The sequence below is a fragment of the Podarcis raffonei genome, chromosome 4, assembly GCF_027172205.1.
Source record: "Podarcis raffonei isolate rPodRaf1 chromosome 4, rPodRaf1.pri, whole genome shotgun sequence".
NCBI classification, from domain to species: domain Eukaryota; kingdom Metazoa; phylum Chordata; class Lepidosauria; order Squamata; family Lacertidae; genus Podarcis; species Podarcis raffonei.
This window is the reverse complement of record NC_070605.1, coordinates 43,062,752-43,090,653: the sequence shown is the minus strand read 5'-3', so window position 1 is coordinate 43,090,653 and position 27,902 is coordinate 43,062,752. Positions and strand designations below refer to the sequence as shown.

Here is a 27,902-nt window from a genome sequence, read left to right as displayed (position 1 = left end):
CGTGCATCCCATGTGGTGCCCCCAATTAGTTTTGGGTGCTGGGACGCCGATACCTCATAAAAGGAGCGTTTGCTTTCCTTGGTGTTGTTTTGTAGACAGAGCATTGCCAAAGCATTGCTCCCTTTTTCACTTGAAACGGGTGCTGCTTTGCTGGTAGAGTTGCTCACAAGTCACAAGGAAGAGGTGGTTTCACGCAGTAAGATGGCTGGAGATGTCCAAGCCAGTGGATCTGTCCCAGCGGGAGTGTGGGAAGCACTCTTTGGTTTGAAATGAACTTCACTGTAAAATTTCTGCTTATGAAGAACGACGGTTCATTTCCCCTTCCAAATCAGGCAGTTGTCTAGAAGATGGTACTACGCGTTGTATCGTTTGGTGGGGGGGGTGTACTTGTAAAAAATGCTGTTGAGGTGGAACCGTCAGTATGGTGGGTAGTGCTTTTAACCCTTACCCCTCCCGCCATTTTTCTGAGCAATGCTTCTATCACACCTGGAAAGAGAGAGGTATGCCCTGTGTCGTTGTGAAGAGCGATGCACTCCAGGTTCTGGGATCCAGGGTGATTATGTCCATTTCACCAGAGCAGAATGTTGAAAATCAAACGCCACTGCCCAGGTTTCTCTATGGTCAGGCACATGCTGCTTCCGATGTCCCGTTGGAAAGCTGCTGCAATGTCATTTCACTTGTTGCCACTGGCTGGTGAGATGTCACAGGCTCTGAAACGTCAATCGGTTCAGCAACATTGAACAGAAAATCTTTACCGATGTGACTAAGAATTTTAAAACTATGTCAAAGAGTGGGGGTGGGGAGAATTCCCATTAGTCATGAGGGTGGAGTATGGGTCAAAAAGTCAATAAAGAAGAACAAAACATAGGCTAAGAGGCTATGATCGGTCAAGGTCACCCAGTGAGCTTCATAGCTGAGTGGGGATTTGAACTCTAGTCTCCCATGTCTTAATCCAGGGATGGGGTACTTTTGGCCTTGCAGATGTCACTGATGGCTGCTCTCTCTCCCCCCCCCACACACACTTAGTGTTATTTTTTGCTGAGTTGAAACATTCCTGGTTTGGGAGGGGTTGTGTGTTGTTGTTTTTTAAAGTATGATTTTAGCTTGTTGCTTTTAGTCCTGTAAACCTCTTACTATATTTTTTATGAATTCGTGGGCAGCACGCCAGGGAAAGGGCCCATTGCACTAGTGGGACTAGAAATATTGTTAAATAAATAGGATTGCATCCAATGCTGGCCTTACTCAAAGTAGACCCACTGAAATTAATGAACATGATGAACTTGGGCTCATTAATTTCAGTGGGCCTAGTCTGTACTGAGCTTAGCTGGATACAACCCATAAAAAGCAAACATTCATTTCCTAACATGGCTACAGTTTAAGTTGAGCATGTAATGAGCCTAAGGATCTGCTTGCAATTTTTGGCCACAGCCCTGGAACATGTAAACTATGAACAATGGTTTGTTTCCAGTGGTAACCTAAGGGTTTATGAAAAGATACCTATTGCATTTATATGCTGCCTTTCTTCTTGGTGGTGTGCGTGGTTCTTCTACACCTATTACTCTGGTAACAAGGCTGTGAGATATGCTAGGCTAAGAGACAACTGATTAGAAGTCTTGACGGCTAAGTGCGGATTTTAACCTGGGTCTCTGAATTCCTAGCAGGGCTCTCAACCACACCACAGTTTCCTACACTGGTTGGTCACAAAGGCATCAGAACTTACTGCGGCGGCGGCATCGGAGAAATGTTGGCACTATCACGAGAGCAAGGACGAGGATAACAATGGAAGCCGCTATGAAACCATGCGGAGGAGGCGGTGGAGATGAATTGGGGCACTTCCCTATTGCTGAAACGAGAGAATTGAAGATAAATCTGTGACTGCACTGAAGAGCCCAAGGGGCACACGAGAAGCAATACTTTGGGGCACTGAGTGTCACTTATCTGAGTGGAGCACTTCCAACATTAAGTTAGTTTTCCTTTCTCCTGTTTAAACTTGAAACCCGCCTACATACGGAAATCATGGCCATTGCTTACTGTTTTACATTTCCCTCCATCTTCTTGATAATATTGTAGGGATAAACAAATGGATACCACATTCCAAGCTGAGGCACAGGAATATTTGCTGCCTGCTTGCACACACACACACACACACACACACACACACGCACATACACAGGAACATACAAATAATCCAAGACAGTGACTCTGTTTTGCATTTCTCACTGGTTCAGCTAAATAGTTACAATGCTACCTATATTTTTTGCAAGTGTTTCTGGTACTGTTCAAGATGGAATCCATGAAAAAGCAGAAATGTCCCATCAGCTGACCAAATATTTCAGCTGTGATGCTAAACTTCTATAGGAAGTAATAATAATAATAAAAGTTTGGAAAGATACAGTGTCTTCCTAACAACACACAGCTATTTTAGATTCAGAGATAAAGACTCGCCAAATGAATGGTCATTCATCATTTGTAGATCTCCCTATATGGAACCAATCTCATTTGAAAAATTCTGAGGTTTAGTCCTTGTAAGTTCTGAATGGCTATATTTCACAAATGAGAAACACTGTCTCAATGTATGATTGAGGGAACTTACACAAGAGGTGGTCGGTGGACACTTGGAAACCTGCATAATGTATTCGACATTGGACCAAGATATCTTCAGACACGTTTTGCTGTAAGTTGCCAGTAATATTAAAACTTTCAGTGTAGTTGTCCTTTATGGAAGTATAGGAACACCGCACTGTCTCATTATTGACCAACCAAGACATCGTAGCCTCTGGATATCCTCCATGAGAAGAACACATCAGTGTCAACTGAGCTGGGCCACAGGGATTATGTGATACATGTATGACAGGCTTCCTATAGTCAGCTAGAGGGAGGAAAAGACAGTAAGATCACAAGTTACACTTGTACATATTGAGATGTCAAACAATGTTATTGGCACTATGCTTAAGGATTGTTTTTCTACAGAACCATCAAATTTAATCTGACTTGCACTGGAACAGCAGAGTGATCTTTAGCAAATCCCATTCATTTCAATGGGAGACATTCATGGAGGTTCCTGCCATGGCTTGTAATCTAAATGGTGCTATATTACTAAGAATTCTAAATTACTTTCTATGGTAAGAGTTCTTATTATAACGGGTTAATAGCATCCTTTCTCTCGGACATAATATAATGCTGGAAGATTGGGAAAGGTTATGGAAGAAAGGGGTTAAGTTTACTGCATGTATGATGTTAAAGGAAAATATTATGAAAATGATGTATAGATGGTACTTAACCCCTGTAAAATTAGCAAAGATGTATCATAATAGTGACAATCTCTGCTGGAAGTGTAAAGAAAAAGAAGGTACCCTTTTTCATATGTGGTGGACCTGTCCCAAGGTGAAAGACTTCTGGGAAAAGATTTACAATGAATTAAAAAAAATGTTGAAATATACATTTATTAAGAAACCAGAGGCCTTTCTTCTTGGGATAACAGGTTTAGAATTGCCCAAGAAAGATGTTAAATTATTTTTGTATGCCACGACGGCTGCACGAATTTTACTAGCCAAGAACTGGAAAATACAAGAAGTACCAACTGTGGAAGATTGGCAGATGAAGATGATGGACTTTTCGGAGCTAGCTGACCTGACGGGAAGAATCCGTGACCAGAAAGGAATACCAAGAAGATTGGAAGAAATTTAAGGACTACCTGAACAAATATTGTAATATTAAAAACTAGAAATCATTTGAAAGCACCAAAGAGGCCTAGGATTAAATTAGGATTTATTAAATAAATTGGGTTTAGAATAGTAAGAAAAGTGAACAAGTTAGATAATAATTGGAAATATTTTTGTTGAAGAATGATATTGGAAAGCTGTTACATACAAGGAAACTCAGAAGGGAGGGATTAGAGGAAGTCAACCAATATGTAAACAAGGTTGGGTTGTAAAGGTTTAAGATTATTTTATCCTATGTTGTGGTTATGGTTATGTCTTTCTTGTAATCTATTGTACTGTTTTTTTCTTTTGGCATATGTGTGTGTGTCCCCCTTTTTTCTTTTTCTTTTTTGTTAGATTGTAAGTGTTATAATTGTGGAAAATTCAATCAAAAATTTTTTTGGGGAAAAATAGCATCCTTTCTCTCAAATTCACATTCCCCTCATAGCAACGTTGAGTAATGTTGGACCCAAGAGACTATACGTTTGTTTGTGTCTGTTAATTATTAGAATTTAAGTTAAATAAATTAACACTAAACAAATTCAAAAGCATTTATATATTTTTAATTAACACTTTTACTTGAATGAGTAATAATATATTATTCTGGAAGGAATGTTACTGTACTATTAATATCTTATTGTTATTTCTACCACTGTCTTTTAATTCATGGAGACTGTGTTTACGTCAAATGTCGTGGTATTTAGATTTTATGTTTATTTCATATATGATGCCTTCTGAGGGCTTGACCCTAAAAGGAAGCATAAAATAATCCTCTGCTGCTCGTTGTCATAGCACCTAAAGGGATATGTTTTCAGGATAACGTAAGCCAGGGGTGTCAAACTCAAATTCATCGGGGGCCGCATCAGCAGTTTGGTCACCCTCAAAGGGCCGGTTGTATCTGTAGGACTATGTGTCCACTCTTTATTATCATAAATTATTGTCACTGCATTCAATTATTACTGTTTTTTGTAATAATGTAGACGGTCCAGAAGGATGTTATGGTTGATTGTATCAAAGGCCGCTGAGAGATCCAGCAGAACTAGGAAACAAAGTTGTTACAAATAATGAGCCCTAATGAGACGATTGCTGCAATCCTATGTGCATTTACTTGAAACTCCTGTCAAAGAAAGTGAGGCTGGCTTCTGAGTAAACATACACGGCATGGGGCTGTAAATAAAATGTGTGTGTGGGAGAGAGAGAGAGAGAGAGAGCGCTCTGACAGGAAAGCATCAACATGCCTTGTGCACTCTCATTTTCCTTGGCTAATTCCCCTGCCCCCCCCCCATCTCGGGGTGCCATTGCAAAAGGCGAAAGAGCGCGAGCACGCTGCCTGCAACTGGATCTCCGGCTTTTTCCTTTCCTTCCCCGAGACGGGAGGGAGAGATCAAGACGGAGCTGCTGGCAGGGCGGAGAGCGAGCCGCCCAATTGTGTGACCGAGTGATGGAAGGGCTGCAAGGAGCCCGATCTCCTCCCAGGAATGTGCCAGCGGGGCTGACATGTGCCGGACGGGGAGAACCGCCCAGCGCCGCTGCGCGGGCGCGGAGTCCAACTTGTGGAGCTGAGATAGAGAGCCGGGCACCAGATCGCCTTCCTCGCTTGGCTTGCTGCGAAATTGCAAGAGGAGGAGGAGGAGGAGGAAGGTGGCGGTGGGGTGCAGGGAGTGGAGGGGGTGCCAGGGAACACAGCCCCCTCCCATCACGGCCATCATCATCGCCGCCCCCACTTTACATTTATTTTAAGGGTGTTTGGAGTGTGTGCGCGCGCGCGCTTCTCTCTCTCTCTCCCACTCACCCCCCCCCACACCAGCCACCCCATATTCCCAAAGAACATGGGCATCGCTGGCCGTGCAAAGATGGAGAGGGAGGCGAAATGAAGAGGAAGGGAAGGGAAATGAAGAGGAAGGCGAAATGAAGAGGAAGAGGCTGGTGAAATCCAGCGTGGAGGAGAAGAGGACGCCTCCCGCAGGGCGAGTTTGCATGCCGGGATCCAGCATCCCTGGAGAAGATCTAAGGCTGGAATAAAAAAGTTTCTCCGAGGAGAAAGACTCCCCCTCCGCGGCGCGGAGAGACCTGACCTTCCGCTTGCTCTTTTTGAGCAGTGAGCGGGAGAGAGAAGCAAGCTGCCCGCCTCGCTTCAGCCCCCGACGACGAAGGCGCAAGTTGAGAGACACAGGGACATTTGAAGCAGCAGCCATGTCCTTAAGAGCGACGGGGGGGAGTCGAGTAGGGAGCCGCACCATGTAAACTTTACTGTGTAAAAAAAAAACCACAAGCGAGAATAAAAGGTGAAGGCTGGTGGCTGGCGGCGGCTACACAGGCCACATGACGAGGTCTGGCGGGCCGGATTTGGCCCGCGGGCCTTGTGTCTCACACCCGTGACGTAAACAATATTTAGCAGCAATAATATTGAGTGGACAGAGCTGAGCTGGGTCAGTGGATGGAGTCTGGAACGTAACTGGGAAGCAGAGGACTGCTAGTCACCAATGCATGTGAAAGTGTGTTTCATTTCCTATTTTCAAAAGAAGTTCTCAGCTTCCAGTTGTCAGCCGTCTTGGAACTGCTGCACAAAGTGCTTTGGCAATCCTAGGCCTGGGGTTTGGGAAGCACTTGTGGGGAGATAAGGATTTGGCCCACTGGGCCAAAATGTCCCCCTGTCCCTGCTGTAAGGCCTATGGCATGTCTGAGTAGAAAGCAGCAGTGGCTCATGGGAAGGAGACCAACTGTAAGTGGAGCCAGAGTCAATGACAGGCAGAGCAAGCCAATTTCACCCCCAATCTCTCCCCCCACCCCGCTAAATTCTATTTGGGCAACACTGAGACTAAGGAGGAGGAAGCTTGCAGGCAATGCCACCCATTGGGCTGGGTGTGAAGAAACAGGGAAGTTGGAGCTGGCTGAGGATAGATAGGTTGGTGGAGCAGTGCTCTATTTGCCCCAGGGAACCAGCCTCTGACTGTAGAAAAGTGACTCAAAATGAACAGCCCCTGTCTAACACAAATGAATAGGACCCTTCAGCACTGCTTGGGTACTTAAAATCCTGTTTTGCTAGACAAGCACTTACCTGACACTGATAAATGTACCCATTTATCACCTTTGTGTTCTTCCTCCAGTAATATGATACACCTATATTTGCCTTGATCGGACACATTCACACCGGAGATCCAAAGTGTAAGAGTCTTCTCATCCATCTTTGTCCTGTTCTGGAAATGTATGTCTTTTACGGTGTTTTCTTCGCCGTTGCTGTAAGCTATCACAACCAGGTCAGATATACCAGGGCCTACGTATTTCTGCCAGTAGATCCTGTAAGATGCCAGGGGCCGTTGCATTTTGTAGTTGCAAGGGAGTGTGGCTACACCCCCTATTTTGGCTGTTACCGGGACAGGGTCTGGGGAGGAAGAAAACAAGAAACAGGATCTTGTGAAACAGATGCTTGTTCTTCAAGTCCTTCCTTACATCTCTGCGTTGAAACAATACTTTGCAAAAAGGGAAGGGAGATTGAGATATACAACACACACTGGCCATCAGTCATTAATGAAACAAGGATTTCTGGAGTTCAGCCTACTATTAATTCCACAATCAGTTCCCATTAGTAGTGCAATAAATTTCCCCATACTCTCCCACAAAGATACCTCTCTTTGACTTGTCAGTGACTGTTTGCAGCCTCCATTATTTCTGCTTTCTGTTTCTCCTGTCCCATTTCCCCGATTGCATGATCCCAGAATACCAGAAATTAAATGGTGAGCATGATGATGCCACAACATGGCACAGCTTTCATATGTGATGACCTCCAAATGGCTCATTTCAGTGTGAGGAAGCTGGAGTAGCTCAGTTGGTAGACATGGTAGGGCATAATCTCAGGGTTGAGGGATCAAGCACCACGTTGGGTAAAAGTTTCCTGCATTGCTGTATGATCTTTGCGGTACCTTCCAACTCTATGACTTTTTAGCACATTTGCCCTCATTCTGAATGGGGCAGGTAGGGGAGAGAGAGCAACACAAAGCGTGGAAGAGATCTAAGTAAGAGTAACTGGAATTACAATATGGAACGAGTAAAGAGGGGAGCACTTTGTCACCTTTTAGCATAGTTCTCTGAAAAATTGCCAAGAGAGGGGTGTATTTTCATGGGGGAGGCGAGAGAATATTTTTTCAAAACACACACTCTTCAGCTTAGTCCTACTTAGGAGAAAACACCGTTATGAGGGGATTTATTGTCTGAATCATGCTTGTCTGAAGGATAAAGAGAGGTGTATGAGTGTGTGGAGAAGTCAGCCTATTGTATAAAGTCAATAGTTAACTTTGTTGTTGTTCTGCTCGCTTTTGCCTCCAGCCTTACCCACCACCTAGAATGTGGCTCCCAAAAGGTTATCCAGAGGGAATGAAAAAGCTTCCCCAACCCTGGTTTGAATCCACTGAATGTTATTCATGAAATATCTGTGAATTGCAAACCAGAGCTCTATACATCAAAACTGGTCACATGCATCTATTCCATTGTTCTCTTCCGGTTTGCCTTTTCTCCTTGAACTATTAGTTTGCATGCTTGTAGGCATTTTCCCAGCTGTCAGGACTGTTGTTGTTGTTTGTTTGTTTTAAAAAAGCTTCCCTAAAATAAATGAATCCAGGCTAATGTACCTGTCCCCCCCCCCCATCTTCAGTTGTGATTTGTGTATTGTAAGGGGTTGGACTAGATGACCACTGGGGTCTCTTCCAACTCTACAATTCTATGATTCTATGTACATATATCATGAAATAATTTGGTACAGGCTGTGAATAAAAGGGACGGAATCTTTTGACAAAATTACGGAGGATCTGGGGTTATATATGTAGAGAGTGGATCTAGATTTATATAATTTAATCTCTTTAATAACTATAATAGAAAGGCAGGGTGGAAATGATTGGCAATAAATAAGTTAATAACAGTTTTCATATACCAAAGCCCAATATAGGTTTCTGAGTTGAAACCACAGGAATAACTTGGTAGCATTTAATTATGTATGGAATTTATGTAGTGCCCAATTAGCCACACCCCCTGGGTGGTTCACAAATTTAAAAACGATAAAATACAACTACTATTCCCCCCCAAAAAAACCACAAAATCATAAAAATAGTGTATAAAAATGGCACAGAAATCATCATAAAGCCATCATGAGGCAGCATAAGATGAAGAACAATAAAAACAGCACTAAAACCCAGCCAAGGGGGAAAACAAAATACTTCAAGGAACTAAAATGTACTAGAACCATAGGTACTAAGAGAACATCATTTGCTAAAATGCAGCTGGGCTATGTTTACAGTAAATACAGCAGAATTTGGCAACTGAAAATTGTTTGTAGAAAGGATCTGTCAAGATAGAGATTGCATAGAACTTTCCCTACCATTAGACAGAGGGAAGTGGCTGCCTCAGGTTGTGAATTTGAGGTGTGACAAAAGTTCAGCAAACGGTTCTTTATTTAATTTATCATTGCTGTGTGTTTTTTGGTGCCAGGAAGAAGGTGCCAAAATAATTTGCCTCAGGTGTGAAAATAATTTGTTCAGTCTCAGGTGCCAAAATAATTTGTCTAGCATATCACCTGTGCTTGGGTTATTTCCAAAATCCAGGGGCAATTTCTGACATTTATGGTCTGGATTTCACCTTGAGGGCTCAGTCCTATCAGCACAGGCTGCAATTCTTATAGAGGAGCAGCACAATAGTACTGTGATGGTGCCCAGCTGTGTCTTGGGACCTCTGACAAGAAGGCATGTGTGGCTGCCAGTCCATTTCTGTTTTAAATTCTGTTTTTGGTTTTTTGCTTTACTTCTTACTTATGGTTTTAACTTTTTATTCTAAAACTGCAGAGAACTTTTGTTGCTGGGTAGCATATAAATGTTGTGAAGAAGAAGAAGAAGAAGAAGAAGAAGAAGAAGAAGAAGAAGAAAAAGAAGAGGAGTTTGGATTTGATATCCCGCTTTATCACTACCCAAAGGAGTCTCAAAGTGGCTGACATTCTCCTTTCCCTTCCTCCCCCACAACAAACACTCTGTGAGGTGAGAGGGGCTGAGAGACTTCAGAGAAGTGTGACTAGCCCAAGGTCACCCAGCAGCTGCATGTGGAGGAGCGGGGAAGCGAACCCGGTTCACCAGATTACGAATCTACCGCTCTTAACCACTACACCACACTGGCTCTTTTAATTAATTACTAAGTAACTATTTATTTAGATAATAACTATTTATCTAGCTAATTATTTAATGACTAAATAAAACATGACCCAATTGCATTTGGTAACCGGTTTCAGTGATCTGCCTGAAATCCACCCAGCCCTGTGAAACTTCTACTATTATCTACCCCTTTTCTTACAATTCAGGGTGGTGGTGGTCTGTCACATTGTCCTAGAAAATGTTATGGGGGCAGTTTCACACCACCCTAACCACACCAACAGAGGACATCATACCAGAAAGAGACCATGGGTGTGCGGATGTCAGAGACACAACTTGTTGTGACTTGCCTAAGGAGCTTTCTGGTTGGCAGGCTAATTTTCCCCCTCTGCCCAGAAAAGCAGAACAAAAACCTGCGCAGGACAGCCGTGAGCAAGCACACAGTTACTGGAATTTTTTTGCTAATGTCACACCTACCTTTGTCTTGCATAACACCTAGGAAACTGCAAGTAGAATATGCTTACAGAACATAACAGTTGTAGACAAGAGGAAATATGCTGCCCGCAAACATTCAGCAAGTTCAGTTAACTCACAGTGGAGGTGTGCTGTTGCCACAAAGCAAAAATGAAAACGAATCTGGAAACTGGAATAGACAATATACTAAATAGTCCCTGTAACTGGCCTGTGTGGGAGGCATCTCTCATTCAGCATGTGATCCTGATGAAATCGAAGGTACCAGCACCAAAACCCTGTGCATAATTTCTCTCACTGTCTCAGTGAGAGGGACTAATCTTGTTCTCTTTTCCTGCCAGTACAAAAAAATGGGCTCAGTAACTCTAATTCAAGGTCTAGCTACAGCTGCTTTACATATTATGTCACAGAAAACTGATTTTCTGCTGCATGGACAGGCAAAATATGTTTGGTACCTGCATATGTACATTCTCAAATATACATTTGCTGCTTGGAGACATCATATTTATATATGTACAGCAATTTGGATGGGAGCCCCATGTATAACGACCTATATCTATTTTTTAAACACTCAAATATTTACACACCCCTCTTGAATGAGGTACACAAGCCTTCTCTAAATTTGTTCTGTATGATTAAATGCCACACAATCAGATGTGCATCTCCTCATTTGTTTCGCTGATCGATGATGTTCTCACCAATGGAGCAACCACACACGTGGTTGGTTTTCGTAGAGACCTACTTTCCTGACATTCCTCCCTTGAGATTGTTAAATCATTTCCATATTTATTAATTACATTTTTATCCCACACTTTTCTATGAAGATTGGGGGCTTGTACACAGCCCCCCGCTTATTCTCACAATATTCCTATGAGGTAGGCTATGCTGAGAGAAAAAACTGGCTTAAGGTGATCTTTGCAGCCAAGTGGGGATTTGAACTCGTCTCCTCAGTCTAAGGTCAAACATTCTGGCTACTGTTCCATACTGATCTTGACATGCGCTTCTCTTATTTTTCCATTGCGGTGAATACTAGAAAGGTCATGGCGTTCCTGGCATCGCAAATTATTGTGTTACTACAAGATGGCCTTACGAGATCCACTTAATTCCTGATGTAGATCTTCCTTATTCCCTAGCGGGGGCGGGGACAAAACCATTTGAGGTTTTTCCTCAGCCACCTTGCAGGGAGACATAATATGTTGTCATTATCCAGCATGGTTTTAGGTTTTAGTTTTCAGTCAGGGAATCCCCTATGACCAGTGAACTTGTGACATTTAAATGAGTAAGAAAAGAAAGCAGAAGCCCAGCCTACAGCAGAAACAAGTTTGGCTTTTCAGTTCCAGATCTGGCATTTCTAGTGAATTCACTCATTCCACAAAGATTTATGAACCATGGTTTTGTACAGACTCACTCAGTAAGCAAGGAATTCTAGTTTTTAAAAATATATTATATATACAGTGGTACCTTGGGTTACATACGCTTCAGGTTACATACGCTTCAGGTTACAGACTCCGCTAACCCAGAAATAGTGCTTCAGGTTAAGAACTTTGCTTCAGGATGAGAACAGAAATCGTGCGGCGGCAGCACAGCAGCAACAGGAGGCCCCATTAGCTAAAGTGGTGCTTCAGGTTAAGAACAGTTTCAGGTTAAGAACGGACCTCCAGAATGAATTAAGTACTTAACCCGAGGTACCACTGTATATATATATTATGGTGCCATGGTTCCATGTTATATGGAAGCTCTCTATGCATTCCCCCCCCCCCCGGCTTTGATTCAATTACATAATTTAGACACCCTGACTGCAAATAGCCCTTGATCTGTCCCTCAGGCTGTTTTATTTTAACTGTCCCACAAGTCCACTTATAATATAGTAAATACCATAATCACTGAGTTTCATTTTATTACTGCTATTATCTGTTTTCCGTTTTACTTACAGCATAAATCTATGCATGTCTACTTAGAACAGGGCTGACCCAAGGTATTTTGGTGGCAGAAGCAAACCCCCAAATGGTGTCCCGCCCCCACTAGGGAAGGAGAGGTGAGTGAAGATCTACATCAGGAATAAGGTGGAGAATAAAGTTATACATTAGGATCTGCTGCCCTATGGATCCTGCCACCTGAGGCAGTTGCCCCACCTTGTTTCATGGTGGGCTGGCCCTGACTCCACAAAACTAGAAAACTGCACAAACTACATTAAAAATCTTTACCGTATTCATTCCATAAATTTTATATACTGCTCGATTGCAAAAAGTCTCAAAGCTGTTTAGAAATACATATATAAGTATTGGGCAACAATGTGAAAGGTGTGTGTGGAGAATGAGAGAGAGAGGGAAAGAGAAAGAGAGAGAAGCAATCTGAAAAGTGTGGGCTGGTGAGAATTTAAAATTGCTTTCATTTCTTTTTCAGCCTGCTATGGTCTAATTTGAGTAGAGGAAAAATAGACTAACAGTTTAAACAATGTTCCAATATGGACAAGCCCTGCATCATGTATGAGGTAATTATTGCAAGCACTTTGCAATAAACTACTTTAAAATATGATTATTATATTATTATTATTTGTTAAGGGTCCTTAATGACTTGGAGATTTCCCAGTGACTGGACTGAGGAATTTCTTAAGAAAACTGGGGAAACCCCATGCGGTGAGAGACCATGATCTGGGAGAATCCCATGCTGGGAGGGAAACAACAGATGCAATCTTATTCTTCCCCTGGGAGATTTACTTCTATTCCAAGGCCAACCCTATCATTAATTAGAGTGAGATGGCTGCCTCAGGTGGCAGATGCTGAGAGATGGCAGCAGTAGCACCAGAACCCTGGTTGTACTTCCTGAGGTCCCTTAAAGCCATTCCCTTCTCCTAAGTCAGGATCCTGATGGTGGCCACATCTGCTTTCTGCTGGCTTGGTCACCTGACTGTCTTGCTTTGAAAGGGACCAAGGGAGCAGACAGAAAGACGGCCATTCCTGGCTGCGGACTGCAGCATGCATCTCCAGTGTGCCTGCCCATGCGCTTGTATTCAGCATAAAGCCTTTCAGAGCTCTTTGAATCATTTGGTGTTGTCCACAAACATGGCCACCTCCCTGCTAACCCTAACTCTAGATCCTGGGTCCCAGGCTAGTTAAAGTTTTAAAGGATAAAAATTGATCCCAGGACCAAATAGGCAACTTGGTGTGCCTGAACATTGCTGAAGTGATACGACTGAGCAACTCACATTGGACAACAGTCTGGCTGCTTCCAAATGCTTTCTCAAGGCAGACTCTTGCAGACTGTTACAATAATCCAACCTTGATGTAATGAGGGCGGGGAGAGAGAGGAATGAATGGCCATGTCAGATTTCTACAAGCAACCAACACACCAGCTGAAGCAGCTGAGAAGTGCTTCCGGCCACTGCTAATAACTGGGTCAGTTCTAAGTCCTGGAGCACTCCCAAGCTGCACACAGAGTTCAGCTCTCCCCTAGACTCTAGCAACTGCATCTCAAGAGTAGATACTGGCTACATCTGGGCTCTAGTGCCCAAGCATGCAAAATTCATGTACATAAATATTCAGGCACTACGCAGTGACAGATTGCCATTTCACACCCTGTATCTTCTGAGTTAAATTTTGAGCTGTTGATAACTTAGTATAGATAATTTTGCTGTCTATCTGTATTAAAAAGAACAAACACTTTACCAGCTTTAAGAAGCAGTAGGATGCAGGCAAATGCAGAGTAAATTAATACTCATCCCTTTATTCAATTTATAGCCCATGCTTCATCGTGAGGTCCTCAGGCAGGATGCATATAATTCCATAATGCAGCTTAACATAATAATTATAACTTCAGCTAAAACTGTAACCAGCACGACTACACTGGAGGGAGGAATCACAAAATCTACTTTAATACATAATGACAACAACAACATATTTGCACCACTTATCTACCCAGCCACTCTGGGTGAAGAGATGCATCTTGATGTGCCAGCGAAATACATACAATGACAGAGCCAGATACATCTCAGAGGGGAGAGAGAGTTCCAGAACCTGGGGGCCACCGCAGAGAAGGCTCTCCTACACACCATTATTCCACAGACTGCAGAATACACTGGTGTATAGGAAGCATTCAGGTTTGCCACAGAAGGTGGAGAGAGCTGTCCTGCTTGGCCAACTCCAGATTTAATCTACTTCTGTTCTCCAGTATTACAAGATTTAAGAAGATTCATACAATATCCAAGTAGAATCAAAATCCAGACCTAGGCATATGGCTGCAGCTGTAAAACTGCACGCCCACAAACTGTGAAACATTGGCCACAGACTATGCAATGTCAACACAGCACTGTCCTCCAAATGAGGAAAGCTGTCATCACCACAAAAAATCATTTCTAGAATGTTATTAATCTCGTGCGCATTGGATCAGTGCACAATGTGACGCAAGACTCCTGTAAGAGATCAGCAGGAAGGAAGTATTAGAAATATATTAGGGGTTTCCCAGAAGCAGGGAGAGGGAGTGGCCGAAAGGAACCTGGAATGTAACCCAAGATGGAGTATTGCTGTTAGCATATACAGTGTTACCTCAGGTTACAGAAGCTTCAGGTCACAGACACTTCAGGTTACAAACTCAGCTAACTCAGAAATAGTACCTCGGGTTAAGAACTTTGCTTCAGGATGAGAACAGAAATCGCGCGGCGGCAGCGGGAGGCCCCATTAGCTAAAGTGGTACCTCAGGTTAAGAACAGTTTCAGGTTAAGAACGGACCTCCAGAACGAATTAAGTTCTTAACCCGAGGTACCACTGTAACTGTTTCCAGCATTTCTTTTTTCAAAATGCAAGGGACAGCACAAATCAGTCCCTGTGTCTTTGAAAGTAGGCTGACTCAACCTGCGACACAGCAAGGCAAATGCAGCTTGCTGGTAATGACTGCTGAGTGCCAGGTGCTTGACAAGCCCGCCCCCCTCCACCATTTCAGCCATCCTAGGCAGTCCGCAAAACAAGGAGTATTTGTGGGCTGTGCACTGCATTAGGTTGGGTGGTCCAAATGGCCCAATGTGGTGGTTTTGACAGGGGCCATATCACTGGCCAAGTTTATTTATTTCAGATCAATACCATCATCAGCAAGATTGCTGATACTCAAACTAGGGCAATCCCAGCCTGTTTCTATTTTCTGGCGAATTCAGGTAGCACAATTAAAGTAGATTTGGTGGCGTTGCACAGCAAACCCACTTCCCCCCAAATTAGCCCTTTTTTGCAATAAGGAAAGTGATAAGGAAATGATTTGGAAAGTGTGAGGTGTTAATTGCTTCCTGCAATGTCATATAACCCACCCTATGAAAAAATAAGAATGAATGCTGAGTGAACAGCTTGTCTGGAAGTGACCATAGATATAGTTAAAAGCAGCCACTGGAGGAGGGCAGTTTGGTGGATTGCTTAACCTTTTCCCTTGTCTCTACTCTCCAAAGCTGCAATTAGCTATGGAAGAGAAAATGACAGGTACAATATCTGCATTTCTTCTTCTTCTCAACTCACAGCAGCGTGTATGTATGTGTGGATTAAGGTCGTGGAAGGTTAACCCCCTGCCTATAGAGCAAACTGAAATCTTTCCCATAGCAGCTTTTAGCTCAAAGGGACTGTGCGATTTAGTGATGAAAGACTGGGATGCTTGTCTGTGAATCCTCACGTGGGCCACAAAGCTCACCAGGACCTTGCTCCCTCACTGGTGAGGTAAACTGGTGTGACTCCATGCCACTCCTAGTTTGGCCCCAGACACAAATGATTTGAGACCAAACTGTATCCAGCATTACAAGACACATTTCATTCAGTACACTTTGGTGTGGGTGTGGGTAGAGGTGTGTGTGATTTCAATTTCTATTTGCTTAATTTGGTTAACACTTTCCCCTGTTTTCTTTGGGGTTTCCCCCAAACTCATTCTTAAGTTGTTGTTTCACATTTCGGTGTTGCTTAAGGCATGATTTCAGAAAGAGGGGAAAAGCAGATTTCTGAATTCAAAGGAAGTAGGAGACAGAATGCTGTGTCCATTGTCCACAGCTGGCTCCACCATTTGTCAGAAGCCCTTACTCTCAAAGGCTTGATGAAATGTGTGAGAGGTCAGTGGAGACGAACTGCCTGGCTCGAGGCCTCTGCCATCCCTCCGTTTGCCTTCTGGCTTCCCTGAGGGGCAAAGTGACCGAAACAGTGAAAAAGGGAGCAGAGCTCAGCCCCACTGCGACCTCCTGACGTTTTTCCATGGCACTTGCCACTGAAAATCCTGCCACTGTTTAATATTGTTTTAATTGAGATATTTTATGTAGCGTACTTACATACATCATCATCATCATAAACTTTATTGCACTAGCCAAAGGCCATGGCATTATTCACAAAGGGAACAAAAAGAAAAGCAACAATAACCATAAAAACCATAAAAACATCAGGTACTGCAGGTACAATAAACCACAATCACTTCTCCTAAAAATTATTTGTTGCATACGATAGAAAAGCAAGGGGTTCTCAGGTAGAGTGTGGCAGCTTAAATGTCTGAATCACCATTGCACTTGACCATTCTTTTCTCCTGATCTTCTTAGCTGCCAATCCATATAGTGCTACTTTATAAATTACGAAGTCTACTTAGATACATGGGCTTATTTTGTACTAATATGTAGTAACGTTGTTCACTGCTTTGCGGACCTTTGTGCTAAAAAGCAGTGTGCAAGTAAACCACACCAGACTGTACTGCATCAATAAAGACAGTAGTGGCTGAAGAGCAAGTTGCCTCAGCCAGGCGATTTTAAGCGACAATGACGGGACAGCAAATGGTTACTTATTTAATGTATTCTTACATCTGAGGAAAGGGGAGAGGTGCTTGTGGGATTTTCTGCCCCAGGTCCCAATATAACTTGGCTGGCCTGGGGTAATATGTGCCTGGAATCGGGTGGGAGGTTTGCCACCTGCTGCTCTGCCTCACACAGAATGTCTTTGGGCAGCCCTGCCACTGCAAAAGCACATGCCAGAGCATATGGCGAGGTTACGTACTTTTAGAATAATGCTCCCTCATCAGATGGGAATGCACAGTACTTTATTTATGACAAAAATGGGATAAGCCAGCCTCACTGCATTTGGGGGAACTCATTCTGCCGAGATGAGTATTGACCTTCTGGCCCAAAGTCCTGTAGAGGTCGCACACTCGTTCCAGTATTGTTGGACATCCACAGGTGTTGTGTTTTATTTTGAGGTGGGGGTGCTAAAACACCAATGGAACAGACTATTTTATGAGAGAGAGAGAGAGAGACAGAGAGACAGAGACAGAGACTGTACATTTTGCCTTATATACTGTATCATGTTCTGCCGAGATAGGTCAGTTGGTTGAGCATGAGACTCTTAATCTCAGTGTTGTGGGTTGCAGCTGCATGTTGGACAAAAGATTCCTGCATTGAAGGGGTTAGGTCTAAATGACCCTTGTGGTCCCTTCCAGCTCTCATTGTTGTTGTTTAGTCATTTAGTTGTGTCCGACTCTTCGTGACCCCATGGACCAGAGCACGCCAGGCACTCCTGTCTTCCACTGCCTCCCGCAGATTGGTCAAACTCATGCTGGTAGCTTCGAGAACACTATCCAACCATCTTGTCCTCTGTCATCCCCTTCTCCTTGTGCCCTCCATCTTTCCCAACATCAGGGTCTTTTCCAGGGAGTCTTCTCTTCTCATGAGGTGGCCTCAGCTTCACGATCTGTCCTTCCAGTGAGCACTCAGGGCTGATTTCCTTAAGAATAGAGAGGTTTGATCTTCTTGCAGTCCATGGGACTCTCAAGAGTCTCCTCCAACACCATAATTCAAAAGCATCAATTCTTTGGCAATCAGCCTTCTTTATGGTCCAGCTCTCACTTCCATACATCACTACTGGGAAAACCATAGCTTTAACTATACGGACCTTTGTTGGCAAGGTGATGTCTGCTTTTTAAGATGCTGTCTAGGTTTGTCATTGCTTTCCTCCCAGCTCTACAATTCTATAATTCTACAAATGCTAGAAACTTATTATCTTTCTCTTTAAAATGAAAGTTAGGATTATGGTTCATCAGAAGTGGGGACAGCTCCCTCTCCCTCTGTGGATGATCATGCCACTATATTCAGAAAATTGATACAACCATCACTGTGGCCTATGTGACCCATTTAAGCTGCCATTTGTAAACTCAACTGATGAGACATATGTAGTGCTGTGGAAGGGGCAAGAATGCATAAGTGCTGGTTTCCAGCCCCATCCTAGATCAATGGTGGTTGTTCTTCGTAGCCCTCCGGGGGCTGCAAAGAAGTTCAGGCAGGAGAAAGAGAGGAAATGAGATGTAAATCCTCTTGATACTCCTCATTGGGGTCTGGGGAGTTCACAGCATCCCGCAGTGTTGCGCAATCCTGTGTCTGTCAACTTGAAAGGCAGAATGGGAGCGATCTGGGAGTGTGCCCCTGCCATGGACAAGCCTCTGTTACCGGTATGATTTGCGGAAGCTTCCTCCTCAATCTGGATAATCGACATTAATCAAGAGGCACTCCCAAAGCATCATATGCTAATGGGCTGTAATCAATCAACTGCCAAAAGAACCGGGACAAGTTTTCTGAAGCTATTTGAATGGCTTTCTGAAATTTGAGAATACTTACAACAGCCTGAAAGGAAAAGGGGAGAACAAGGAGCTTTGTGCTTTCTTATGGTTTTGTAATGGTCTTTTTTTCTCTTGTCCTCCTCTATTATGAAGAAACGTGTGTAGAGTGGGAAACCTGATTTTAAGAAATTGTATTAAATTAAAGTAATTTGGTATATATATATATATATATATATATATATATATATATATAGTGAGGGGGGAAGTATTTGATCCCCTGCTAAATTTGCCCGTTTGCCCTCTGTCGAAGAAATGACCAGTCCATAATTTTAATGGTAGGTTTATTATAGCTGTGAGAGACAGAATAACAGCAGGAAAACCCCCAGAAACTCAGAAGACAAAAGTCAGAGATTGATGTGCATTATAATGAGTGAAGTAAGTATTTGATCCCTTTGCAAAAGATGACTTAGTACTTGGTGGCAAAACCCTTGTTGGCAATTACAGAGGTCAGACGTTTCTTGTAGGTGGCCACCAGGTTTGCACACATCTCAGGAGGTATTTTGCCCCACTCCTGTTTGCAGATCCTCTCCAAGACAGTAAGATTTTGGGGCTGATGTGTAGCTACTCGAACCTTCAGCTCCCACCACAGATTTTCAATGGGATTAAGGTCTGGAGACTGGCTAGGCCACTCCAGGACCTTAATGTGCTGCTTCTTGAGCCACTCCTTTGTTGCCTTGTCTGTGTGTTTTGGGTCATTGTCATGCTGGAATACCCATCCTCGACCCATTTTCAATGCCCTGGTTGCGGGAAGGAGGTACTCATCCAAGATTTGACGATACATGGTCCCATCCATTGTCCTTTCAATGCGTGTATGTATGTGTGTGTGTGTGTATGTGTATATATATATATATGTATGTGTGTGTGTGTGTGTGTATATATACACATAAGTGCCGATTCTAAAAGCAGTGTGCCCACCCTGTCTGAATTAGAAAAATGGGATGATTGTATGCCTCATATCATAAACAAGCATAGGCTTGTTTCTGCTTGTAATATGTGAGATGGGTCTCCCCTTGGGTTATTTTTTTTCTCTGGAGCCACTTCTGTGCTCAGCAGAACTTTAGCACTTCACTGCTTCTGATTAGGTGCAGAATTGTCCTCACGGCTTGGCAACACTGTGTTAAGTTATGATATGGGAAGTAGGCCATTTACTCCAGGGTCCCACCATAATTCAGGCTTGAGATTTTTCTCATATTGGGGTGTGTGTGCCATGAATCCCTCTATAGCAGGGGTGGATAACTTATGCCCCTCTAGATGATGTTGAACTCAAACTCATTTCATTTGTGACAATTGGCCTTGTTGGCTGAGGCTGATGGAGCCACAGTCCAACAACATATGGAGAGATCCAAGTTCCCCATTCCTTTTCTAAAGTCTCTTGCTTCATCAGCAGATGGGGAATAAGTACAAAAGAATAAGAAAATAAGTTCTTCCCAGTCAGCACCTTGGGGACCTTATTATTAAGATTTTTTTTTTTTTTACTGTACTGTATGAAGTGGTTACAAACCATTAATCTTTATAAGCAGCCAGAAGATGGATATTAATGTTCCCACAATGGAATGTTGGAACTGTGTACCATTTTGAATCATTAAGGAGGCTAAACCACAGTGATTTGGTTAAGGTTGTTCAGTGATTTGGGATTTGAAAATAGCTCTCCAAGGTCCAAGACTAACATTCTGACAACTGGAGAGTGTTGACTCCGAGCTTCCAGATCTTTGGAATACCCAGAGAACTAAATAAATTTTGTGCTCATGTTGGACTAAATACTTCATCAAACAATCTCTTTGCATTGCCTCTTCTTTTGATTTGCCCACCCTAGCAACTCACTAATCCAAGTAATTTGAGAAATGTGCCGCTTGACACCAGTCACCTGAGAGAAAGGCAAAGTCCACCAGCGCGAGTCATAAAACCAACATAAAGTTGCAAAAGAATCTTATATGTGTGTGATAGCAAGAGATCAACCCGGGAGTAAAGGTAAGACCTGGTACCTTTGATCTGAGCAAGAGCAGTCTGACATCTTCCACCAAAACAGGAAAACCCACAAAGGCTTATATCCTCTCCAGCCTAATAACAGTGTCTGAAGGGATGATAAGAACCTTAGCACATTCATAGACTCAGAGTTGAAAGCAACCTCAAAGATCATCTTGTCCAACCCTCTGTTGATGTAAGAAATCCACTACTATTGCATCTCTTTGATACCTGGTCATCCAGCCTCTGCTTAAAACCTCCAGCAAAGGGCAGTCCACTACCTTCTGAGTAGACTCTCCCACTGCTGAACAACACGTATCCTTGGGAAGTCCCTGTCCTACATTTCCCATTACAATATAACACAAATAAATAAACAATTAGATACCACTTTAAAGCACTCAGTGCTTCAGAGAAATAAACTTACAATCCCACAACCACTTGGCAAGGTAGGTTGGTATTATTATTCATGAAAACATTAAAAGAGCCCTGCTGGATTAGACCAAATGTCCATCTAAACCTGAGGTTGCCAACATTACACCCATGGGGAATTCACCTGCCACCCACGTAGTCTATGAATCTCACTCACACTCAATCTCTCCTTAGTCATGAAGTGATGAGGTACTTTCCCCCTGACTGCAAACACACGAACTTTAATTCTATAATCAGATCCATTGCATCTTTTTTGCCCCTGAAAAAGTACTTCTTGAGAAACTGGTTGTATCGTTGAAATAAATATCAATGCAGGTGAATTATTCCTTAGTGTGTCCATTTGAAAACAGATTACCGGTATTTGTACTACTACATCCAGTTTTAACCTCATGCAGCTACTACAAACTGAACTGATGTGTTCAATGAGCTGAAGTTCTATTTCCTGATAAGTTACCCTGCCAATCTATAAGTGAAGTTAGGCATATGTGCCCCAATATATGTTACTCTACAAGGGCCTACACAGAAGCATTTTGCTGTCTAGTCACCAAGTTTGGAGATAACTTTTTTTGACTTCTCTGCAGTCCACTTGCATTTTCATCACCTTGAGTAAATTGGTGTGATCTGCAAACTCGGCCATTTCAAGGATCAACTTTGACTCTAGAAAATGTATGCTTTAAATCACTGGCACATTATGGATCCTTATGGGACTCTACAATTTACTATCCATTGTGAAAACTGCCTGCTTTTTCCTACTCTCTTCTTGTTTAATCAGTTACTAATACATAAGAATGAGGGACGCGGGTGGCGCTGTGGTCTAAACCACAAAGCCTAGCAGAAGGTTGGCGGTTTGAATCCCTGCAACAGGGTGAGCTCCCGTTGCTCGGTCCCAGCTCCAACCAACCTAGCAGTTCAAAAGCACGTCAAAGTGCAGGTAGATAAATAGGTACCGCTCTGGTGGGAAGGTAAACAACGTTTCCATGTGCTGCTCTGGTTCGCCAAAAGCGGCTTAGTCATGCTGGCCACATGACCCGGAAGCTGTCTGCGGACAAACACCGGCTCCCTCGGCCTATAGAGCGAGATGAGCGCACAACCCCAGAGTTGTCCGTGACTGGACTTCACTATCAGAGGTATTTCTACCTTTACTTAATATAGTGGTACCTCTGGTTACGTACATAATTCATTCTGGAGGTCCGTTCTTAACCTGAAACTGTTCTTAACCTGAAGCACCACTTTAGCTAATGGGGCCTCCTGTTGCTGCTGTGCTGCCGCCGAACAATTTCTGTTCTCAGCCTGAAGCAAAGTTCTTAACCCGAGGTACTATTTCTAGGTTAGAGGAGTCTGCAACCTGAAGCGTATGTAACCTGAAGCGTATGTAACCCAAGGTACCACTGTACATAAGAATACCAACCTTCCTATTCCTCAGCTGCTAAGTCTAAATAAGAGCCTTTGCTAAAGGATTTATCAAAAGTGTATTGAAAATCTCTGTAGATAATATCCATTATTATTATTTTCACCTAATAATAATAATAATAATAATAATAATAATAATGGTTATTATTATTATTTTATACCCAGCAGGTCCCAGGGTTGGTTACAATGTTGAATATTAAATAGTTAAAATAGTTAAAACAAATAACAGTCATAGGAATAGGATGTGCCCTAAAATACACATATATAAGGTGTCAAAGACCAGGGTGAAGAGCTGTGTCCTCAGCATTCTAAGAAAGCTGTATAGTGAAGGTGGCACATGCTTCTCTGTGGATTACCCTACTCGACTGGACTGTTCCCCACCCACAAGTTTGTTTACATCTTCAAAAATTTCCAAAACGTTGGTGAGGCAGGACTTCCCTTAGGAGAAACCATACTGATCCATTCTCATCAAAACTCGACGTTCTAATGCTTGGCAATCTTATATTATGGCATTTCCCATCAGTTTCTCCAAAGCAGATAAGCTAACTAGCCAGTGGGGATGTAAGGATCTGCCAATTTTAGTTCTCCCAGTTTCTCAATTTTCCAGTCTTAAATTCAGTTTTCCACATTTCTGCAGCAGTTTGTGATTTTTTAAAGGAAAAAAAAACCCGCATGAAAATTCTTCACTATTATGCAACTGTCTCCTCATAAATACATATTTGTATGCATTTTGACTTGTGTATACACACACTTTTGCCAGCAATTTCTCCTAAAACAGCACATTTTTGCAATGCTCTTTTCATGTATATATTCAATGCACACTTTCCCCTAACATATATGCATTTGTGTAAACGTTGGTGGTTGGAGAAATGTATTGCGAAAAATCAGGAACGTGCGAATCTTGAAAGATGCTTTGGTTCTCTTATCGTTTTCAAAAGTGCTAATTTGATAGGTTTGGCTTAAAATGAGAAGTGAATTTCTCCTCCATCTCTGCTGGCCAGTAATGTCCTGGATTCTATTTTAAAGAGCAGCATTTACATTGGCTTCTTTTCAATTCCTCAGTTTGGAGGCTGATTCTATTGACACATTGACTGTTTTTGTTACAAGATAAAAGTAAAGGTACCCTTGACCATTACGTCCAGTCACGGATGACTCTGGGGTTGTGCACTCATCTCGCTCTATAGGTTGAGGGAGCTGGCATTTGTCTGCAGACAGTTTTTCCGTGTCATGTGGCCAGCATGACTATGCCGCTTCTGGCACAATGGAACACCAAAACCAGAGCAGCGCATGGAAACGCCGTTTACCTTCCCACTATTTATCTACTTGCACTTTGACGTGCTTTCAAACTGCTAGGTGGACAGGAGCTGGGACTGAGCAATGGGAGCTCACCCCGTCGCGGGGATTCAAACCACCGACCTTCTGATCGACAAGTCCTAGGCTCAGTGGTTTAGACCACAGCACAACCAGCATCCTGTTACAAGATAAACTACTGAGAATTTTGAGTTATTGAAGAACACCTGGGCAGATGCTGTCCAGCACATTCCATCACCATATAGCAAATGGAAGGCTGAGCTGAGGCTTGCCTAATGCTGCTGATTTCATGGCAAAGCTGAAATTCACACAGAAACTCCTAAATTGTAAACCACAGTCCTGTGTACGCTTATTTAGAAGTAAGTCTCATTGAGTTCAGTGCAAAGAATGAAGCATCCACCACTTTTTAAACACACACACACACCAGTTCCTCTTGGGAATAAGCAAGGAATGTCAAGTAATGCTCTTATGAGGACAAACACAGTGAATTGTTGGGCTTACCTGAACAACCAAAAGGAAGCACAAAGAGGCCAAGCCAGAGGAACCACGTTAGAACGGGTGTGGAGAACATCAGTTTTCTCTTCTGTGTGTACATCATATTTTCCAAGACCACCTTGACTGAAGCAGTGAAACGGCAAAAAGTTACAGAGAGAAATGCAGGATGTTTGTGCAGTTCAGGTGATTTAGTTTAATTTATAGGTAGTATTGCTTTTTCTTGACAGTTCTGTTCCCCTACCCACTCTGCAACCCACATTAATCTATCAATCTATCTTATCAATCAATTTAGCACATGGCTTCCACGGTGGCATATGATACTCAGGGCATCAGCAATTGCATAAGAATTCGTTATCAAACAGTAGAGAACACACAATTGTGCTTGGAGCAATAATTAAATAATCAATCAATCAACATATAATTAATTGAAAGCAGTTCCAGAGCCAGTCCTGTGTAATGTGCATCAGTTTTTTACCATCTTAATCAATTGCTCGCGAAGATAAAACAAATGAAGAACACTGGTTCACACTTTATGTGCTGGCAAGTACATACAGTATTAGGTTGACACAACAGAAGGCTAAAGTCAGAGCATATATCTTGCTGATGCATTTTTTTTATGATGCTGTGACACAAGTTATGCTGTACCACAACTAAGCCTTGGATCCCAGACTCTAGAAGCAGTCATACATAAACAGGTAAACAACTATAGGTGGAAAACTGTTTTCAGATGCTGATTCCTAGGCGAGATTATCAAGAGGCTTTCAGGGACAGAATGACTAGAACTTGATGCAGGCATGAACGTAGCCAGAATTTATTGGAGTGGGGGGGAGGCTTTATGTTGGGGGAGAACAAAACTGAGTTATTTGCGATGCAATTGGTCAGTTAGCTAAGTATTTTTATTTACTTGATGGGGGGCAACTGCTCCTCCATCCCCCCTGGCTATGCCCATGGATGCAGGGATGATGAATGATCTAAAATGAAAGTCATATGAGGAAAAGCTGAAATTACAGGAGTTCCCAAAGATGTTTACTACCGTCTCAGAAAGAAAAGGAAGAACTATTGTTTACTGCGTCCAGTGAGAATAACATATTGGTGTAGATCTGATTAATATGCTGTTGGGCAGAGGGGTTTTTTAGCTGGAACTGATCAGAACTCAGTCCCGGCCCTTTCTCAAGTGGGTACCATTGCCATTCTAAGAGAAAGAGGGAGGTGTTCTGGCACCTCTTTTTCTAGAAAAATAGCACTGCTGTGAGAGACTTCAGATTTCTAAATTCACAAATGAAACAAGGTAACAGAAGGTGCTGTAGAATTGCCTCTGCTGGAGTTTCTAAAGAGTTCCTACCTCACGGTAAGTGGCCTGACCAGCAGATCTGTAGCCAAGTTCAAAGCTCCCTGAGACTTTAAAATGTCCTTAATACTGCTATCAAATGAAAAATGAAATGAAACACAGGCATGCATACCATACATTTAAAGCACCCCCCCCTCAGAATCCTGGGAATGTAGTTTACTCCTTACGCAGCAAAAATCCCAAGCACCCTTAACAAACTATAGCTCCCAGGATTCTTTGAAGAAAAAGTGCTTTAAATGTGCTTCAATTGCATTGTTTGTATGCAGCCATGCAAAATTCCTCTTTCAGTACCCCATCTGACCGTTTGCCCAACCCCCTCCGGTTTTCCTGTCATTTCTCACCATACCAGCCTTCTCTTAAGGCAAAAAGATGTGGGGCGAAAGAGTCAAGAAAACTAAAACTAAATGAACTTTAACTCCCCGCTTATGCCAGTCTCATAAGAAACAATCTATCTAATCAGTCTGCACTGTAACTTAGCAAATTAAGAAAAAGGAAGGAAGAGGGTCCTTCGCCGTCAACTTACAGTAAGCAGGAACCAGAGAATGATGATTTGCCTTCCAGATATATGCCTCTTCCTTCAGTGATTGGTATAAATACTAATCTTAATTTGGCTATGTCCCACGCAACAGAAAGCTCCTCTAAGTAGTTCGTTCTTAACCTGTGATTGCATAGAAAGATGAGCTACATGACTTTAAGACAAGCCAAATGTCACCACCCCCACAACTTCCCCTTTCTGCCGTCGGAAAAAAAAATCAAAAACTTTCAATCCTTGTCCAGCACTTTCCATATCATTAGAGTAACAGAGGAGCAGGCTAGATTGATAATCTGTGGTAGCACACGGGCATTCAGCAGGATCCCTGGCAGGATCCCTAAGTTTCTAAAATGGGCTAAGAAACAAATATTAATGGACTAAATGTAGGAGTGGTGCTAATAAATGGAATCCCATCCCACTTTCATTTCTAGGCCAGCCTGGCAATGGCCCACAAAGCATGGGCCGATAACGGGACAAAAGGAGTGGCTCTGTGCCAGAAGGCAAAGGGCTGGACCTTCCTCCTTCAACTGTTTGTTAGAAAGGAAAAGGCCAGAGTTGAGAGTCGAATAATATGAGCTAGAAGCTGGATGCAAAAGCTGCAGGCTAGAAAGGCAGAGAGGTGGGGGGCAGAGTCAGGGGGTGCTAATGCTGTGAACCCCTCCACTGTAGGCTCAGGTGGTATGTAGAAGTGTAAATAAAGATACCTCAGTCTCTGCTGTCCAAAGGAAACGTGAACCTGAGTAAACACCCAGAACCTCTGGAATCTCATGCTGCTCCGAGATTGGGGTGGCATGCAACACAACTCACTCGCCATATTCTGGCCTTTACTTCTTTATTTCAAAATTATGTCATCATCAGATAGGCTTATTGCACATTAAGAAGAGCTTCCCTATTCATAAACTATCACCTTGCAACAATTTGTTTATGGGCCACCTTTTCCACCCTCAAGGAGCTCAAGGTAAGAGTACATAGCTATCCGCTCAGGTGCCTGGTGTGGGGTGTGTGTGTCCGGCAGCAGGGGGCAGGGCAAGTCTCTCCAATGCTTGGAGCCTCTTCGCCGCCTCCCCCTCAGCTTTTGGGTGGCTGAGGGAGAGGCAGTAGGCAGACGCAAGTCCCACACTGCCGTTTTAGGCAGCGTGGAATCTGCAGGCGCCTAAGCCACCACATCACTCCTAAAAAGTTTTGTGAGCCCAATTTTTATTTTAAACTCATTTTGTCACCCCCCTCAGTGATGACACCCAGGGCAGACCACCCCCTCCACCCCCTTCCTCCCCACTGGTTTTGTGTTCTGTTAGTGCAACCAATTTACTTTTTTTACTTGGCCATTTGGATAGATGTTTTGTCACTCTTGCAGGGTGGTGATATAAATGTGATTTGTTGTGGTGGTTTGAATTCTCATGTTGTTTTGCTTTATTGTCTATTGTACACTTGTTCTGGGACTGATTTCAATAATGAGCAGGTTATAAACTACCTAAATAGTGTATCAGCTCATTAGTGGGGCTCATCCTGATCTG

The 27,902-nt window shown here is 43.0% G+C and overlaps 1 protein-coding gene across 1 annotated transcript; it reads right to left on the bottom strand.

Moving 5' to 3' along the window:
- Nucleotides 1–403: 403 nt before the first annotated feature.
- CD80 (CD80 molecule) lies at nucleotides 404–26,702 on the bottom strand. The gene is made up of 6 exons (XM_053386443.1): nucleotides 26,380–26,702; nucleotides 24,515–24,626; nucleotides 6,760–7,083; nucleotides 2,594–2,869; nucleotides 1,721–1,843; nucleotides 404–710 (listed from the first exon to the last, which is right to left on the bottom strand). Exons 2-6 carry the CDS (start codon nucleotides 24,609–24,611, stop codon nucleotides 622–624), a joined length of 909 nt encoding a protein of 302 aa, XP_053242418.1. The 5' UTR covers nucleotides 24,612–24,626; nucleotides 26,380–26,702; the 3' UTR covers nucleotides 404–621.
- Between the last annotated feature and the right edge of the window lie 1,200 nt (nucleotides 26,703–27,902).